The sequence below is a fragment of the Hylobates moloch genome, unplaced genomic scaffold, assembly GCF_009828535.3.
Source record: "Hylobates moloch isolate HMO894 unplaced genomic scaffold, HMol_V3 SCAFFOLD_9, whole genome shotgun sequence".
NCBI lineage: Eukaryota > Metazoa > Chordata > Mammalia > Primates > Hylobatidae > Hylobates > Hylobates moloch.
Genome location: NW_026652284.1, coordinates 71227167 through 71247904, shown reverse-complemented (window position 1 = coordinate 71247904; position 20738 = coordinate 71227167). Strand labels below are relative to the sequence as shown.

Below are 20738 nucleotides of genomic sequence, written 5' to 3'. Positions count from 1 at the left end.
GCAAAGAAAAATGGAAGTAGGATCTAAAGTAGGTTCTTTACTAAAGAACCCCTACCCCCTCATTTTATCATTGTTGCTCGTCATATCATAATGGTAACACTAATCATAATAGCTAAAATGTATTTAAAGCTTCTACATGCCAGCCATGGAGCTTTAAATATATAAACATTTAATTTAATCCCCAAATATGAAGGCAGGGACCACACTTTGTACACATCTATATCCTTAGGAACGGCATAGATGCAAGAAAATGAATGGTAAATATTTGTTAAAAGAATCACTATGGGCCAAGTGCGGTGGCTCATGCCTGTAATCCCAGCACTTTGGGAGGCCAAGGTGGGCAGATCATCTGAGGTCAGGAGTTCAAGACCAGCCTGGCTAACATGGCGAAACCCCATCTCTACAAAAAAATTAGCCAGGCATGGTGGCAGGCGCCTGTAATCCCAGCTACTCAGGAGGCTGAGGAAGGAGAATCACTTGAACCTGGGAGGCGGAGGTTGCAGTGAGCCGAGATCATGCCACTGCACTCCAGCCTGGGTGACAGAGCAAGACTCTGTCTCAAAAATAATAATAATAACAATAATAATAATAATCATACAAGAATCACTATGGACTAGGTGGGGTGGCTCACACATGTAATCCCAGCACTTTGGGAGGTTGAGGTGGGAGGATTGCTTGAAGCCAGGAGTTCAAGGCCAGCCTGGATGACAAAGTGAGACCCTGTCTCCAAACAAAAAAAATTTTTTTAATTAGCCAGGGGTAGTGGCACACGCCTGTAGCTGCAACTACTTGGGAAGCTGAAGTAGGAGGATCACTTGAGCACAGGAGTTCGAGGCTGCAGTGAGCTATGATCACACCAGTAGACTCCAGCGTGGGCGACAGAGCAAGACCCGTTTCTTAAAAGAAAAAAAATATGCAAACAAATGGGAGGAGGGGACAATGCATGTAGTGTTCAAAGCAGCCATCTTTAGGCAACTCAGTTTTTAAGAACTATAAATTGAACACCATACCCAGATAAATTTCACACTAAATATATAGAATAATAACACAATAGAGCTGAAAGCAACCTCCAAGGAGACCTCATTTTATATTTACTGGTTGAGTGACCTTTAGCAAGTAATTTAACCTCTTCCTGAACCATAAATTTTATTAACAGTATGAGGGTAATAACTTCCTTGCAAGTTGTAGAAAATGATAAGCTCCTGATACTATGCTTGGCTCCCAGTAAATGGTTGATGTTGTTATTCTGTTAGCATTTTATGAGTAAAGAAATTTAAAGGTAGTGTTTTTGTTCTAGGAACTTAAAAAAAAAATCAAGACTATGTTAATACTTTGCATTCTGTGGGAAATATGACCAAAAAATCAGTATATTAGGGCAAACTGGACTTCGTATGATGATAAAAGCCTACTTCAAAAGATAAACACTGTAGACATAAAACAAAATGAAACAAAAGTCATAGGTAGATGGGTAGCTTTAAACATTGATAAAGGGTATGACTATAGCAACATAAGAAAGAGTTCAAATTAACTTTAAAAGTACAAGAGAATTTTAGAGAAAACTGTTAGAATAAGAATTATAATCACCGAATTTTTTTTTTTTTTTTTGAGATGGAGTCTTGCTCTGTCGCTCAGGCTAGAGTGCAGTGGCGCAATCTCGGCTCACTGCAAGCTCCGCCTCCCAGGTTCACGCCATTCTCCTGCCTCAGCCTCTCCGAGTAGCCGGGATTACAGGCGCCCGCCACCACGCCTGGCTAATTTTTTTGTATTTTTAGTAGAGACAGGGTTTCACCATGGTCTCGATCTCCTGACCTCGTGATCCACCCGCCTAGGCCTCCCAAAGTGCTGGGATTACAAGCGTGAGCCACTGCGCCTGGCCAATCACCGAATTTTGACATACACATCACCAAGTTACAAAGCCCACAAGACACTCTGTGGCATCAGTCAGGTCAGCTGAATGTCACAATATGCCCTGCACCTTCTCTCTGCTTTATTGTTCGCCTTAACACTAATCACTGCCTCACGCCCTATTTTGCTTGTTTCTTACATCACTCCTAACTAAAACATAAACTCTATGAGGGCAGAGATTTCCATCTGTTTTGCTCCTCACTGAATCACCAGTTCTGAGTGCCTGAGACACAGATGGTCCTCATTGCTTATTTGTGGATTAAATAAATGAAGGCAGAAATTGAGCCCCAAAGAAACTAAGTGCCTTGTATATAGCTGGTAACTGCTGAACCAGTTAAGTTGTGCCAGCACTTCTAAACTCTCCTTTTCAATTCTCTAAGCTGTCTCTTTCTGTGAAACCTTCATCTGCCTTTCCTTTTTTTTTTTTTTTTTTTTTTTGAGACAGAATCACTCTGCAGCCCAGGCTGGAGTGCAGTGGCACAATCTCAGTTCACTGCAACCTCCCACATTCCGGGCTCAGGCAATCCTCTGGGACCAGAGGAACGTGCCACTGTGCCTGGCTAATTTTTAATTGTTATTTTTTTGTAGAGATGAGGTCTCACTATGTTGCCGAGGCCAGTTTCAAACTACTGAGCCCAATCAATCTGCCCGCCTTGGCCTCCCATACTGCTGGGATTACAGGTGTGAGCCACTGCATCGGGCCATCTGCCCTTTATTACCAACTGTGAGAGGGATGGAGCTGTATATCTGAACTCTATGATAATCTACAACCATTCTTTGAGGGTTTCTAGCACATTTTATCTAGCATGCTTCTAGAACTCCCATTACATAGGGAAAATTGTTTTTTTTTCCCCAAAACTCCACAATTTCTCCAAGACCCTATATAAGAAAAACTGCTAGCTCATGAACAGCTAAACATAATGCCATTGGCCTGAATCTGACTTTTAAACTACTTTAAAGATAGAATAGACTATAAGCAGCCTAGTCGCAAATCGGTTGAATTCTTAATGGTGTAATTTCCTCTTTAAAAATAAGCACTGGGCTGAGCCAGCTCCCTGGTGAAGGAACTGAGAGTGAACAAACAGAAGTCAACATGTAGGTTACCCCTAACTAGAAGAATGAGAGGGCAAGTAATAAAGGGAGCCAAAAGAAGAAGACAATGTAATGATAATCAGACTCTTGGGGCTTTTTCCTATGGAAATATATCTTGGAATGTGTAACTTTTTACTAAACAAACTATTAACCAAGTGTGAGACAAGAATACAGACATTTTCAGATATGCAAGGGATCAAACAATTTAACTACCACATACCCAGACTAGGATGATTTCTCAAGACTCCTGAAAAACTAAGAGAGCAAGCTAAGAAAGGAAAATACAGGATACAGGAAACAGTGGGTCCAACTGAAGAGAGCAACAAAGGGAATGTCTTTGGCTGACAGTATCTAGCAAACCTAGATAGCAGTCAACTTAGAGTGGGGCAGAGGATGGAGGGTCTTGGAGGGAAGTCTCTCAAGGAAAAGTACATTTGACAGAAAAAAATAATATGGTTTGAAATAAAACGAGGCCACCATAAAGCTAAGGCATAAGAACAAAGGAAAGGTTATTAGAAACTCCAAGGGAACAAAAATTGCATGTAAGAAAGAAAATATAATCATAGATTAATTGACTCCATGTGAATATTTATTTATTAGTAATATATATTTTTAGAAGTTCAGAGTTACCCAAGACACAAAACAAATATTTAATTATGGTTATAACTGAATAGGATATAAAAGCTATAAGTCTTATAAAAGTAAAAACTTCAGAGTTTGTGAGGGGGGAGAGGAAAAGACAGCTGAAGGCGGATTACAGAGGCTGACACTGTCATCTTATGAAGTGGTGAGTCAAAAGAGACTGCAGTTGATGAAGGAAGAAATAAAGGTGTAGTAACATTACATGTAAAAGATACCTGTAGACCTAATCCCCTAATTCCACATGTGGACCAATATACAATAGATATATTAATATAACTATATCTAGAAGATGAAGAAAAATGATGCCAAAAATAGACAAATCAATAAAATAGATGAGTTAAAAGTGGTTATATATGGAGATCAGGATTGAGGATGAGGGGAAGTGGGATAGAAGATAGCTTCTTGCTATAAGCTTTTTGTAATATTTAATTCTCTGTAACCAATGGTTAGTATTACTTTAATGGAAATAAATTCAAATAGAGGGAGAGAATAGGTTCATGACTCAGTCAAGTCCCAAATTCTTTTGCAAAGAAACTCCTCTTTCCTATTAAAAAATTCCAAGTCCTTGTTGTCTTGTAACTACAAGTGTACTTTCTGCAATTACTAATGAAGGAAGGACTTTGTAAAAGTTACCCTATTTCTTATAAAGATACAACTACAGATTACAAACTCAGTTTCTTAAACCTAAAAGGAAATGAGGTAGGGTGAAAGTAAGAAAATACAGATTTATTTTTTGGAACTGTAAACTCAAAATTAATGAGCTATAACGCCTTAGCTGCTTATAGGTTCTTCCTGTGCTGATGACAATTCAGCAGTGAACAAAAAGAAAATTACAAAAGTTAATATCCCTTGCCTTCTCTCAACCTCAAGATTTTTGGCAGCTAGAGTTTCACATTGTTAGGCAGAAAGGTTTAACACAAGCATCTGGGATTCATTCATGTCAACTATTGCTCTTTAAAACAGAGTATTTTTTATTTAAAATATTAACCTTCCTTTAAAGACTATTTCAGGAGAAATAAATGTCCCCTCCTTCCTATTCCCTGCCAACACTCCATTTCAAAGTTTCAGCCTGCCCTAGGAAATTGAAAAGGAACTCCCTTGCTACATCCTAAATGTCTCTTCGTTCTAAATGCAAAAGCTTCAGGACAGTCCCCAGGGTGAACAGCATCTCCTGGCTCCTCAAAACTACTTCCAGATGTGAGCCCCCAAGGTAGACGACCAGAGGTTTCCAACCCCTTTCCAGATGACAGCCTCTAGAAAGATGGGTGTGGCAGAGACCTAGTCCCCTGACTCCAGACATGGGCCAAAGAGCACATGAATAAATTGAAACATCTCTCCCTACCACATGGAATTCCCTAAGGGAGAAAGCCTTCTGATGCCTCTCTAGCAACACTCCACATTAAGTCTCCAGAGACCTAAGTCTCCATAGATCGAAGTGTTATTGTTCTGTCTCTTACCCATTTTTTCTCTCTTCCTGTTTTCCATCTTCAATACCAAACAACAACAAGAAAACACTGTTCCTCACCTGGGTCAACTTGTGTAACTCTGGACACACTTTGGGGATTAGGTTATTCTGAAGGACTAGAGTCTTCAGGCCAGGCAGTTTTCCTAATGCTGAGGGCATCTTTGTCATCTTCTTCCCATTCAAAGTAATGATCTTCGTATTTTTACCACCACTCAATGCTTTTATTAACAATCTCTCAGTCATGATCTTGGAAAAGAAGTAGAAAACAAAGAAGGTAACCATTAGAGATTAGAGTTCTTTATTATACAGCTTTAGAACCTCTAATTACAGAATTGGTGTGTCATAGAAACAAGAACATTCTGAGATCCACCAGGTTGAAGGGGGGAAGCATTAGATTATTTTCCTATGTGAAAGATATGAAGGGAAAGTAGATGGTCCAGGTTTGGGGCAGGAAATGTATAATGTAAGCCTAAGATAGCTTATGCCTGCGATGTTGAAGTTATCAGAGATTAATGAGGACACAGAATTGAACTTCTAGGAGCTCCCACTAGTCTAAGATAGAAAATATTAAGGATCAGAAAAAAATAATCTAGAGTAGACTGAAATCAAAACACATTAAAATCTGAGTTCATAATGGGATTTTTTAAAAAGAAACCTTACTCACCCTGGGAATTACTAGTGCACCAACTCAGTCTGAAAATTGATAAAGGAAAAAATATAAGCATTTATTCTGCTCTTCCAGTACAAACTGCACTTAAATATAACTTAATAATAAAGTTATTATTCACAAGAATTGAAACTAATAAATGAGAAAGAAAAAATAACTAATCACAATTTTTACAAATTCTAATAAAATAATAGAGCTATGCAAAAATCATAATTGGAGACTAAAAGTATTAGATGAAAGGTTGATGAGGAACTTTATAAACAAGTGATCAGGTTAATAACTCACTAATCATTTTAGCATCAATAAAATTGAGACAATCACATTATAAGCCTTATGAAGTAATGAATTAAAAAGTACACAGCAGCACCACCTATGAAATGTTCCTGCCCAAAAATTAAATCTGAATCTAATCATGGCTTCAAGATCTAACTACTATTTACAAAAAAACAGAACTAGAGAATAAGTTAAGTTCATTATAGGGAAACACTCAGTCAAATCTATAATATGGAAGATTCTACAGGACTGGTCCCTGGTCCAATGTCACAAGGTTTCACCAACAAATGAAAGACATTAATAAAAAGGAGGGAAAACTGTTATGATGTAAGTGAAACTTAGGGCAAATAACAGCTAAATGCAATGTCCGGACTGTATTTGAATCTTCAGTTGAATACAAACATCTCAGGGAAATTTGTTCATGGGCTATTAGATGAGAGAAATTAATTCTGTTACATGTGAAAATGGTATGGTGGTAGTATTTATTTTAAATGTGCTTAACATTCAGAAATGCATACTGAAATGTTCAAGTGAAATAAAATGATATCTTGAGTTTTCTTTAAAATAATCCGGGGGGAAAGTGGGTGGAAGAAACTGATCAAACAAGATTGACAAAATGTTGATAATTACTAACACTGAGTAATAGACACATAGGGGTTTGTGTTAGTCCATTCTCGCACTGCTAAAAAGAAATACCTGAGACTGGGTAATTTATAAAGAAAAGAGGTTTAATTGGCTCACAGTTCTGCAGGCTATACAGGAAGCATGTTGCTGGCATCTGCTCAGCTTCTGGGGAACCCTAAGGAAACCTACAATAATGGTGGAAGGCAAAGGGGGAGCCAGCACTTCACACGGCCAGAGCTGGAGGAAGACAGGAAGGAGGTGCTACACACTTAAACAACCAGATCTCAGGATAACTCACTCACTCACTAGCAGGAGAACAGCACTGAGGGGATGCTAATGCATTCATGAGAACTCCACCCCCAGGATCCAATCACCTCCCACCAGGCCCAGTCTCCAACACTGGGGATTATAATTGAACATGAGATTTTGGAGGGAACACAAATCCAAACCATATCAGCATTCATTATATTAGTCTTGTTATTTCTGCCTATGTTTAAAAATTTCCAAATAAAAGATTAAAATGGTGACAAAAAGGAGAGGGAGGGGAGCTGTGGCCAGTAACATTTGATTATTATCACAACCCCATTAGCACCCAGATAGGATGAGTCTTAGAGGCATTAGGATTACACATGCATGTGACACACTTAGATGTGGATTTCCAAAAACTTGAACATTATAAAATACATTCTGCACTGAAAGTGATCTGAACAGAAATCAATCCTTCCTTTGGCATTCAGAAATCACTTTATTTATTTATTCAACAAATATTTACTGAGCACCTACTACATAGTCAACACTGTTGCAGGAGTGAATGAAAAAGATACAAATTTCTGTTCTCAAGGAAATTCCATTCTAGTAGGGGAAGAAAAGCAATCAGATAAGTAAATCTACTATGTTAGATGGTGATTTGATGCCAAGGGGAAAAAACTAAGCAGAAAAGAGAAATAGGGAGTGTGGGAAATGATAAGTTTACAATTTTAAATAGGATGACCAGGAAAGGCCTCACTGAGAGAATGCTATTAGAGACAAGACCTCTTCCAGTAAGAGAGTAAAATCAAGTGCCAGAATTCTAAAAAGGATCATTAAATTTTTAAAGGGATTATAATGAATATCAATATCATAACAGTAAATCAAGAGATGCCAATAGTGACTTTCAGTTGCTAGAAAGATAATTTTTCAGCTTCTTAATCACTGCTGTTTGCCTTCCCTCTTCCAAACCTATGCTTCGTCTTCTTTACTTTGATATTATTTGTTTCCTAAGAATAATAAAGCTGTTACTATCCAAACAAACTGATCACAAGGCTTTGTTTAAAAAAAAAAATCCATGACCATCATCACCTCTTAAGTAACTATTCGGTGGCTAGCATCCCAGATGACACTGTCCAAACCCTAGAAATTTGTTACTGCTTTAAGTGGGTAAACAAACCAATACAATCTGATACTGCTTTCTGTTAATCTGCTGAACCTAGAAAACCTGGTTAACATTTTTGAGTCTTTCTTCTCCCTTACTTCCAATATATAATCAGTCCTATTCATACTGCCTGTTCCAGTTATCTATCACTGGGAAACAAACCACCACACATCTTAATGGCCTAAAACATTTATTTTATTGACAAATCTTTTTTTTTTTTTTGAGACAGAGTCTCGCTCTGTAACCCAGGCTAGAGTGCAGTGGTGCAATCTCGGCTCACTGCAAACTCTGCCTCCCGGGTTCATGCCATTCTCCTGCCTCAGCCTCCCGAGTAGCTGGGACTACAGGCGCCCACCACCATGCCCGGCTAATTTTTTGTATTTTTAGGAGACGGGGTTTCACTGTGCTAGCCAGGATGGTCTTGGTCTCCTGACCTCGTGATCCGCCTGCGTCAGCCTCCCAAAGTGCTGGGATTACAAGTGTGAGCCACCACGCCCAGCCTTTATTGACAAATCTTAATCTGGGCAGGGCTTTCCTATAGTTCTCTTAGTGACAGCTATAGCAGCTCAAAGTCTGCTGCAGAAACCATCTAAAGGTTTACTAACCCACATCTGGTGGTAGATACTTCTTATTGGCTAGGGCCTTAGGGTGGTCAGCCTCTACATGTAGCCTCTCCAATGTGGCTTGGACTTCCTCCCAACATGGTGGCTTGGTTTGAAGGTTGAGCATCCCAAGAGAGAAAGTGGAGTGGAAGCTGTATTACTTTCATGACCTTGCTTCAGAAGTCATACAGAATCACCTCTACCACATTTTATTCATTAGAACCAAGTGACAGAAACGAGCTCATATTCAAAGGAAGACAAATTAGACTCTGCCTCTTGAAGGCAAGTGACCAAAAATTTGTGGACATGTTTTAAAACCCACCACAATCCACCCTGTAGCCATGAGCTGTTTACATTCTTCCCATATGCAAAACAGACACTCTTCCTGCAAAGTCCCCTTCCCCAAAAGTTTCATCTATTTAGAACATCAGGTTCAAAGATCTTGTCATTTAAGTTAGGTACAAAGGTAGATGAAGCTCCTCTGAGGCAGTTCCTTTCGTTCAGCTTGAGTGCAGTTCATCTTGACCTGAAGACCTATCAACTAAAGAGACAAGTTATCTGTCCACACATACCTAGAATACAACATAGGAAAAATAAAGGGCAGGCAATAGTTAGTCCCATTCAAAAAAAGAAGGAAAAATCAGAGGAACAAAGTAGCCACAGGTTCATAGCAATTCTGAAATCAAATGAGGCACAAGGTTGTCATTTTTTTTGTTTTTTGTTTTTGAGATGGAGTCTTACTCTTTCACCCAGGCTGGAGTGCAGTGGCACAATCTCAGCTCACTGCAACCTCTCCCTCCTGGGTTCAAGCAATTCTCCTGCCTCAGCCTCCCGAGTAGCTGAGATTACAGGAATGTGCCGCCATGCCTGGCTAATTTTTGTATTTTTAGTAGAGACAAGCTTTCGCCATGTTGGCCAGGCTGGTCTTGAACTCCTGACCTCAAGTGATCCACACGCCTCAGCCTCCCAAAGTGCTGGGATTACAGGAGTGAGCCACTGCACCCCGCCCACATGTACTGCCTGGGATTAGCTTTTGGTTCCCCTGTTTGGGCTCTTGATTCCATCCTCTTGAATTTCTTTCCTTTTCCATAAAATGTAGCCCATGTTTGCCAAGTAGTTTCCTCAGTCTGCTTCCCGCCCATAGAAGTTCAAGGTGCCAAGGGCCTCTTATTTTAATTCTTTTTTGATAACAGCCTTATTGAGATAAAACTCACATACCATTAATTCATCATTTAAAGTATACAAGTCGATGGTCCTTAGGATATTCACCAACTTGTGTAACTACCACCATAATCCATTTTCGAATATTTTCATCATCCCCAAAAGAAAGTCTGAAGCCTTTAACAGTCACTTTCCATTCCTCCCATCCACCCCAACCCTAGGCAAATACAAATCTACTTATCTGTATAGATTTGCCTATTCTAGGGATTTTATATAGATGAATTTATATAATATGTGGACTTTTGTGACAGGCTTACTTTACTTAGCATGTTTTCAAGGCTGAGATGCTTTGGATATGTGTCCCCACCCAAATCTCATATCAAATTGTAATCCCCAGTGTTGGAGGTGGGACCTGTTGAGAGGTGATTGGATCATGGGGGCAGATTTCCCTCTTGGTACTGTCCTCATGATAGTGAGTTATTGTGAGATCTGTTTGTTTAAAAGTGGTGGCACCTCCCCTGACTCCCTCCTGCTCCAGCCATGTGAAATGTGCCTTGCTCCACTTTTGCCTTACACCATGACTGGAAGCTTCCTGAGGCCTCCGCAGAAGCAGAAGCTGCTACACTTACTTTACAACCTGCAGAACTCTGAGCCAATTAAACCCCTTTTATTTATAAATTACCCAGTCTCAGGTATTTCTTTATAGAACTGCCAAAACAGACTAATACAAAGGCTTATCCATGTTACAGCATGTACTGGCACTCCATTTATTTTTATTGTCAAATAATATTCCATTGTATGAATACATCACAGTTCACATTTCCACTCATCAGCTGATGGGCATTTGCATTGTTTCTACTTTTTGGTTATTACAAATAATGCTGCTATAAACACCATCTGTGTACAATTTTTTATGTGGACATGTTTTCATTCTCTTGGGTATATACTTAGGGGTGGAATATGTTGGGTCATACAGTACCTCTATGTTTAGTCTTTTGAGGCACTGCCAGACTTTTCCATAGTGGCTGCACCATTTTACACTCCAACTAACAGTGCATGAAGGTTTATCTTTTCATTTTATTGTCCTTCTCAATCCAACCTGATGCAAATCCTTTAAAAACTTCATGGGTTTCTTTTAAAACAGTTTATAATTCACTCCATCAGACAAAAACCACACCCACAAATCTCTTTCGGATGGCCCACCTCTATCTCGGGTTCCCACGTGAAACTGCCGTGAGACATTATCCTTAAGATTTTTAGGGGCCCTATTGTTTGTTGGTAAGACAGCGTATTTAACCTTCCTGTTCTTAACAAAGCCTTTTATAGCCATGCCTTTTCATCTTCATCATTTTACTGAGAGTTCCCTGGATTGGCTCTGTCTGGAACAGATTGCTTAATTTTGGCATCATTCACTGTCTGGAGAGGTTAGGAATGAAAAAAAGTATTTTTCAAACCCAACAAGTTGTGGCTCCTTTATATCGAACAATTTTTTTATCTTGCATGCCTTTCTCCTTTTGTCTTTTGCTATAGGGGCTAGAAGAATCCAGATAGCACCTTTGACATTGCCTAGAAATCTCTTTAGTGAGATCATCCAGTTGAGCTATACTTATTTTCCACTGTTTCATGGAAAATAAATTTCCAGCATTGCTAAAATTTCTGCTACTATGTCACAAGGTCACCTTTCTTCCAGCTTCCAATAATATCTCTCACCTTGTTTAAACCTTCACCAATAGCTTCCTGAAGTGACATTAGGCTCCTGTTAACAGTCTCCTCAAGGCCCTTCTAACTTACACTCAAGCTCGGTTCCAAAGCTCCTACTACATGGCTTAGTAGCAGCAAATTGTACATCAAGATTTAATAAAAAATAATAACAATACAAACCATTAGGAATTGTATAGAACATGGGTTTTATTACAGGAATTTGACCTTATATAACTATGGGAGCTGGTTAAGCCCTCTATATAGGGTTGTTACTTTTGTGCCCAGTGTTATGCCTTCCCTAAAATGCAGAGAAGCCAAAAGAGAAGATCTAGCAGAAGTGACGGTACACAAAGTGGCAAAGAGTCTGATCAGTTGGTTCAAGGAAGATTTCCTGCTATTGACTGCTGGGTCCAGTCATAATGGATTAAAAAGAGCTAACCAGATGATGAAGTAAATGTGAAGTGGAAAAGCATTTAAATAAAAGCATGAAGAAAAGGTTCAGGGGCATGAAATACACAGGACCATGGAGAGTATAAACAATTGATTCTAGTGCATATATCTAAAGAAAGGAGTGATGGGAGGTGACTCTGGAGGAGTAAATAGGACCTGTCATGAAAGACCTCTTTTAAATGCCGTAATAAGGAGACTTCATCCTATGGGAATAGGAAGCCATCATAAGGATTAGGTTAGAAAGTATATTAAAATATACCCAGAATTTGTTTTAATCGAGTGATTAAGAAGTGATTGTTATGAAGGAAATTTATACTCGAATCCCTAGAAACAGAAGGCAGGGCCACATGGGAAAGGACTGGGGACTGTCAGGAGGTAGAAGAGAGTAGCAAGGGTAGAAAGTCTAGGCCAGAGGGCTAGGCACGGTGGCTCACACCTGTAATCCTGGCACTTTGGGAGGCCAAGGCGGGCAGATCACGAGGTCAGGAGATCGAGACCATCCTGGCTAACATGGTGAAACCCCGCCTCTACTAAAAATACAAAAAAATTAGCCAGACGTGGTGGCAGGCGCCCATAGTCCCAGCTACTCGGGAGGCTGAGGCAGGAGAATGGCATGAACCCAGAAGGCAGAGCTTGCAGTGAGCCGAGATCACACCACTGCACTCCAGCCTGGGTGACAGAGCAAGACTCTGTCTGAAAAAAAAAAAAAAAAAAGTCTAGGCCAGAGCCTTTATTGGAGTTCTTGTGGAAAATACAAAGCAGGAAAGGGTAAACAGTTTAGGACTGGCCAGTGTGAATAATTCTGTGGGTTTTGGGATTTAGAGGTGGTTCCCAGTGGTCTGGTACCTGGCCCTAGGATGATTAAAGCAAAGGAATATTGTCTCCTGGGGTGTATGGGTCAGACAGAGGAGGTCTGGCTTAGGACTGGTTAGTTTGCATATCAAAGCCATGCTCCTGGCTGCACCTGCCCTTTGCTATCTCTAAGAACCAACTAACCCCAGTAGGAGCAGCCCCTCCTCAGCCAGAAAGGTTTTTTAAGATGTCAAAACATCAGAATATACAAAAAATAAAAATCAAAAAGATAAACGATACAGGAAAGTGGTAGTGAGATTTGCATTTGTGGCAGTTCACTTTAGTAGCATAAAAGAACGGTTTAAGGGAGTAAGACCAGAGGCAGGGATGGCTTCTGTACTATTCCAGGTGATGGAGATAAAGTGATAGGTATAACCTGGGTAAGACTGTGACTAGAATCTGGTCTCTTTGTAGGAGCATTAGATAAGCCACAATTTAGGATGTGGAGAGATGAGAGTTGTGTAATATTTAGCAGGGTACAGCTGTGACACAGGTCTAGGTTTATTAAGACAATGAGAATCTAGGAAAGACAGATTCAGAAAAAGAGGTGGAGTTTGCTCTTTCAGACTTTTCAGTTTTCACCATCTTAAACACACTCCTTATGGACACCAGCTGAAAATGAAAGGGTTGCTGATCTCTGTGCCGTATAGGCTAGCCTCATGGAATGTCAGAATCTAGAGCTTTCCCAGCAACCCGAAATCAATCCATTTGGCAGGCAAATTGAAAAAATCACCAGCTTTTTGAGACAGCATCAGCCTGTGAACTCAACAAAAAACTAGGAATCTAAAGTTGAATGTTAATCCAGACGGTTACTGACTTATTGTGTAAATTTAGAAAGTCAGTCAAATTGCCTGTATCTATCTCTCTTCTCATCAGTAAAATAACAAGAAAGAATGCCAATCTGTTCCACAGAGATTGTGTGGGAAACAGCTAACTAATGATTACAAACTATTCTGGAAGTATAAAGTGCTGTAAGAATGCTAAAATATATAGCATCCTAGGAACTCAAGGACCCTAAAGTTGAAACAATCATTAATTTTATTAACAGAGAAGAGTTGTTTCATTTCTTAACACTCTATAATACAAAATAATATAGCTAATTCTTAATACGACAAGAGCCCATGACAAATTAAAAATTTTGGAAGTTGGAAAAATGCATGAAAAACAGTTGATAAACACAGGTTATGGCAGAAACCAATGCACTTACTTCATTTGTTTTGGCAAGCTTATTTTGTGATTTAAAATGTGGTCTGAGACTTGGGGTAAAAGTTTCAAACATGATCAGATGCTTCATGTACTTGAAAACTGCTGTAGAAATTCTGTCCTGTAATAAGGAAGGGTACTGGGTTTCTCTTGGTTAGTTTTCTTTTTAAATATGGAAATGGAAGGTTTGATTTAAAGGGCTTAGGATTCTCAAAGCCTACCTTCTAGAGTCACTTACTAGCTATGTGACTAGCCTTTGGATTCTCTAGCCTACCTTCTAGAGTCACTTACTGGCTATGTAGCTTAAGCAAGTTATTCATTCTCAACCTCTTCAAGTCTCATTTTCATTCTCTAAAAAATAGGGATGAAAATAGCAACCCCTGCTTTCCGTGAGGCATAAGTAAGCCAGATATTTAAAGCATTTAGCACACGGCCTGGCACACAGTAAGAGCTCAGTAAAAGGTAGTGGTTTGCTTTTGTACAATCTCATATACACATTTAAATTAAGAGTTCCACTTTCTGTTAACAAATCTCAAGTGTGCAAGCACTACCCGAGGCTGATCTAAGGTGCTAACATGTGCCCACTGTGCCAAAGATGTCTCCCTGATGCCACTTTCTTGCCACTATACTCTTCTTTATCCATCACTACTTCAACTTATTGCTTAGATATCTGAGTACACTCTTGTTAGAGAAGTTCAAATGAGGGGCTAAATAAAGATCCATTGAAGATGTTATACAAGAGATGCTTAAACTGGCTACATGGCTGGAAATAAATTACTGGTTCACAGACTTTAAAACAGAAAGAGATTTGTAAGAAATACAGTTACAAAGTCTTAATTTTGTCAAGTAAGGACTTTTCTTTTATTCACTCTCAACTACTGCCACCATAAATTCATAAAAGTAAGGACATTTTAAACCCTTCTGTTGAAAGAGGATGACATATACATATGTTTCTTAAATTGATTAAATTTGCTTTATGAAAATCTCACTATCTTATACTAAATGTTGTTATGTTGCCAATGGGATCAGTTTACAGACCAGCATTTAATTACCACTAGGCTAGAGGAATCTCTCAATATTCTACTTAAAATCACATACACAAATACACATACATATTTTTATATTTTGGGGAAGCTTTACCAAGTATTAAACACAGAAAACAGAAGTAGCCAATCAAAACAAAAAGTAGCAATGAATAGATTACAAAATAGAACACTGAGATAAACTAAGACCAGTAAGATAGCTAAACATCTACAAAGTCTAATAAAGTAGGGAATAAACCAAAAAGGAGGATAAGATAATGCCAAGATTTTGGCTTGGAAACTAGGCTTGCTTTTCTTTTTTTTTTCTTTGAGGCAGTCTTGCTCTGTCCCCCAGGCTGCAGTGTAATCTCTGCTTACTGCATGCAACCTCTGCCTCCTGAATTCAAGCGATTTTCCTGCCTCAGCCTCCCGAGTAGCTGGGATTACAGGCATGCACCACCAGGCCCGGCTAATTTTGTATTTTTAGTAGAGACAGGATTTCTCCATGTTGGCCAGGCTGGTCTCGAACTACTGACCTCAGATGACCCACTGGCTTTGCCTCCCAAAGTGCTAGGATTACAGGCGTGAGCCACCATGCCCAGCTGGAACTAGGCATTTTTGACTGACATAAGAAATTTAAGTTAGCAGACCAGGTGGAGATGGTGGTGGGTGAAACCCTGTTTGAAACCTCCAGCCACTGCTCACTTCTTGCTGAGTGCTGCCACAAGGAAATCCTGGCTCAGTGTAGACACAGCCCTTCTAACTTTTTTTAAGAAGCTGGAAATACGAATTTTTGGTGAAATCTCCCCTTAAATGCTACCAACTACCTCACATCTTTTTTTTTTTTTTTTCTTTAAATCACTACACAGGTCTAACAAAGTATGTCTCTGAGCCACATTCAGTCCAGCAGTTTGGAAGCTCTGACGTAAGTGTGAAAAAGAGGGTCAAGGATAACATCCTAAAGGACAGTCAGGGGAAGAGGCTCAGAACAGAATAGCACCTAAGGAGGAGGAACCATTTAGCAAAGAGTGGTATATTAGTCAGGGTTCCCTAGAGGGGCAGAACCAATAGGATAGATATATATATATGAAGGGGAGTTTATTAAGGAGTATTGACTCACACCATTATAAGGTGAAGTCCCACAATAGGCCATCTGCAAGGTGAGGAGTAGGGAAGCCAATCCGAGTCCCAAAACCTCAAAAGTAGGGAAGCCAACAGTGCAGCCTTCAGTTTTTAGCTGAAGGCCCAAGAGCCCCTGGCAAATCACTAGGGTAAGTCCAAGAGTCCCAATGCTCAATGAAGTCTGATGTTCGAGGGCAGGAAGCATCCAGCACAGGAGAAAGATGAAGGCCAGAAGACTCAGCAAGTCTGCTCATTCCACTTTCTTCTGCCTGCTTTATTCTAGCCATGCTGGCAGCTGATTAGATTGTGCCCACCCAGATTGAGGGTGGGTCTGTCTCTCCCAGTCCACTGACTCAAATGTTAATCTTCTTTGGCAACACCCTCAGAGACACACCTAGGAACAATACTTTGCATCCTTCAATCCAATCAAGTTGACACTCAATTTCAAACATCACAAGTAGTATTATGGAAAAAAGATAATTTCAAGGAGGGTGTAGTCCACAGTGCTAAAGGCAGCAGAGATTTCCAGTAAGTTAAGGATAAGTTAGCAGTTCCTGGTACTACTCTTAGAAGCAGTTTCAGTGACATGGTAGAGATCAAATCCAGACTGTTTTGAGTCAGGGGGAGGACAGGAAGAAAGAAAACAAAACAAAACAAAACAAATATATATATATATATTCAAAATTACAAGTTTAAATAAATAGGTCCATGTGCAAAGGGTGTCATTCGTTAGCAATAATTAAAACAAGCTTTGTAAATATATTACAACATACACAAAATAGTTCTTTAAAGCACTTGAATATTCTTTGTGGAGCTTAGGAAAGGTGTTTTCTTAATTCACATTAATTCACCCACAATACCAAAAGAGTTTAAGAATATCAAAACCAAACCTGACAACCTCTATGTCAATCAAGAATCTTGACAGCTAAATCCTAAACAGAATATAAATATCAAAGTTTGAGATATTCAGTAGAAAGCAAAACAGAAATACTATTAGAATGTTTACCTTATTATATCAGATACTTTCTTGGTCTCATAATGGTCTCATAATGTCCTACAAGTTACTACGTGCTAAATTCCTACATGCTTAATTCTAAGAGCAACAGTGAAACGGCCTCTCATTCTAGCATTCCAAGGCTCTGCTTTATAAATCACCTTGACAATCCCACTTTTCCAAAAGAGATTAGTAGCCTATCACATTTCTGCCTCCCATTTAGGTGGCATACAATACACCAAAAACCAACCTGTAAAATAATAATTATTCTCATAAATACCATAAATTATATAGAACATGCTATATATATTATCTAAACATTCCTACTTATCTTTATAGTTCTCCTACTAGGAAAACATTATTATTCCTATTTTACATAAGTAAACAGGAGCTCTGAAAGGTTAGTCAATAAGCGCCAGGGTCAAGACTGAAATGATAAGTCTGAACCCAAAGACCACGATTTCCAGTACATGTAATAATGCTTAGTAATGTTCACCAAATATTCCAGCTCCCTGCCTTCAGGACACAGGGTAGGACTGCACTTCTAGGCACTTTCCTACTTAGGTGAAGCCATGTGACTAATTCCGACAATGAATGGAAATGAGATGTTTCTTCTAAGCCACAGAATTTACTTGCTGGAGGGAGATCCTCCAGAATGCTCTCTTCTAATAAAGTTTAAGATGGTGACAGCTTGAATAGTTTGGGTCCTACAGTACAAAATTATGGAGCAGGGCCCTCGGCCAACTTGCAAAATGTAACAATACAAGAAACACTCCCATGTTGCTATGTGACTCTAAGATTTTTGAGTTGTTACCATAGCACAACTTAGTCTATCCTGAATGCTACCACTAGTAATCCCAAATGCCAAATAAACACATTTTAGTGGTTAAGAGACAGGAAAAAAAGTTAAGGTCCATTCAGCTTTTTCAAAGGGGATTCATGTAAGTTTGGCATTAGGCAGTTGCTAAAGTCATGTAAAGTAGATGACTAACTGCCTAATGTGTCCAATTTGTGATCTAAATGGTTTTCTTTAGAACTTTCCAACCTCATTAGCAATAAAACTTATGATTTAGTAAGTGGTTCTCAACTGGGGGCAATTTTGTTCCCAGGGAGACATTTTTTGTTCTTACAACTTTGGAAGGGGATACAGGTACTTAGAAAGGAGATGCCGCTGCTAAACATCTTACAATGCCACAACAAAGAATTATCCAATTCAAAATGTTAATAGTGCCACTGATGAAAATCTCTGATCTAGGTATATTAAGGCCTTTCCAATGTCAGTCACAAGAGTAGGGGTGGGTGGGGGGTAGGGGAAATGCCTGACTCAAAAACAGCAATTTTTCCATAAGGATTTGGCAAAGTGAAAAAAACCCTTACTTAACTGCAAATTAAAACTACAATGAGATACCATCTCACACCAGTCAGAATGGGTATTATTAAAAAGCCAAAAATTAACAGAAATTGCCAAAGATATGGAGAAAAGGGAACACTTATACATTGTTGGTGGGAATGTAAATTAGTTCAACCCCTGCGGAAAACAGCACGGAGATTTCCCAAAGAACTAAAGATGTAACTACCATTCAATCCAGCAATCCCACTAGTGGTTATCTACTCAAAGGAAAAGAAATCATTCTATCAAAAAAACATCTACACTCATGTTTATCAAAGCACTATTCACAACAGCAAAGTCATGGAATCAACCTGAGTGCCTATCACTGGTAGATTAAAGAAAATGTGGTACATAGACAACATGGAGTACTATGCAGCTATAAAAAAGAATGAAATCATGTCCTTTGCAGCAACATGGATGTAGCTAGAAGCCATTATCTAAGTGAATTAACACAGAAACAGAAAATCAAATACCACATGTTCTCGCTTATAAAGTGAGAGCTAAACAATGGATACACGTGGACATAAAGATGGAAATAACAGACAGTGGGGACTCCAAAAGGGTGGGGGAGGTTAATAAACTACCTATTGGGTACAATGTTCACTATTTAGGTGACAGGTTCCATAAAAACACACATTCCAGCATTATAAAATATACCCATGTAACAAACCTGCACATGCACCCTTTAAATCTAAAATAGAAAATTAAGAAATAAAATGAAATGAAAAATTTAAAAAACTCATGTAATTTACTTTTTAAAGTGAGGTCTTTTTTTTGTTCATCAACTCATGCACTGAGGTTATTGATCCCCATGTTAATGCTAATTTGGTTAAAATTATAAACAATAAATAAGACTTTTTTGTGAATACAAGAGTGACAAAAAAGAGCTAGATTATATATCATCCCTATTCACAGAAATAAAAATTCAGCAGCCTTATAGAAAGGCAGCGATTTGTTTCAGTATGTCATACTAGTCATCCTGATTATACTGAAATAAGACAACTATAAAACTTCTTCATGGTCAGTATATTAACAAAGGTTTTAATTTTTTTGAACTGTACACTTATTTTATAGGATTCTTATATTTGTGTAGATTTATTAAAATCAGACATTACCCTAATTGGTATGTGAAGGTAAATTAGCTGAAACATTACTATTGGAAGTTAAGAAAAATGAAAGCTCTCTTGGGTTCCCTTTCTCCCTTCAACTGACCAAAAGACTTGAAGAATTCATCCAAGGGCAAGGTAAATTAAAAAGCAAGCCTTTTGTGAGCAAGCACAATTCTAAATCATATCCATCTCTCTATTCCCAGCAGTCTGTTAACCTAATGCAACTTCTTACTCATATCCTATCCTCTCAACTGATAAATTCTAAGACTATCAACAAACATTTTTTAAGCACGCAATGCGGACAGGCCAGGCAATGTGCTAGGTATTTTAAGATCAGTGAACAAGAAATTCTTGTTTCTAAGCACTTAACACACCATGGAAAAAAATAGATGAAAAACAACTAAATTCAAGTAAGTGATTACAAGTGTGTAGGTGTTAGAAAGAAACATGATTGGGAGGAGTCTGAGGAGGGTTGTCTCAGTAGGTGCTATTAATATGTAAACTGAGACTAGAAAGACAAGGAAGCTGGGTAAAGCAGGTTGGGTGAAACATTCAATTCTGAATGGTAGTTCCAAGACCTTAAGCGGGAGAGAACAATGGTGGGTTAAAAGACCCATGTGTTAAGAATTAAAACCTCATGAGCTCTAAGATAAAGACTTAAGACAGGAGGAAACAATCAATGTTTGTGATAACAGAACAGGCAGAGAAAAAGTTTCATCTGTTCAATAAAAGTTTAAAAAAAAAAGCATGAAATCACCAAATAAATTCTCAGAAAATCAACTGATCTAGTCCTTCAGCTACTTCATAAGAACCTGTACCAAGAAGGCACTATATTAACAATTGTGTGAAAACATTAATTTGCACAAACTTCCTTCTTACTGCTCTACAGTCTTGCACACAAATGTTTATTCTTTATTTTAACATCTATAGGTCTTAAAATATTTTTCAAATTCACTTACCCTAAATAAACATTCATTATTCTAAAAGGTTCTAAGATTCTACCTGATTTCTAAGAACTATAGCTTAAATGGCAATTACTTTATTTCCCTCTAC

General features: G+C 38.7%; 1 protein-coding gene across 1 annotated transcript in view; it reads right to left on the bottom strand.

Annotated features, from left to right (window-relative positions):
- LRRC69 (leucine rich repeat containing 69) overlaps positions 1–20738 on the bottom strand; it is a 131872-nt gene that overhangs the window by 108656 nt on the left and 2478 nt on the right. The window contains exon 2 of the mRNA XM_058444074.1: positions 5165–5350. Coding sequence (XP_058300057.1) covers positions 5165–5347 — 183 coding nt within the window. The 5' untranslated portion in view covers positions 5348–5350. The remainder of the gene's footprint in view (positions 1–5164; positions 5351–20738) is intronic.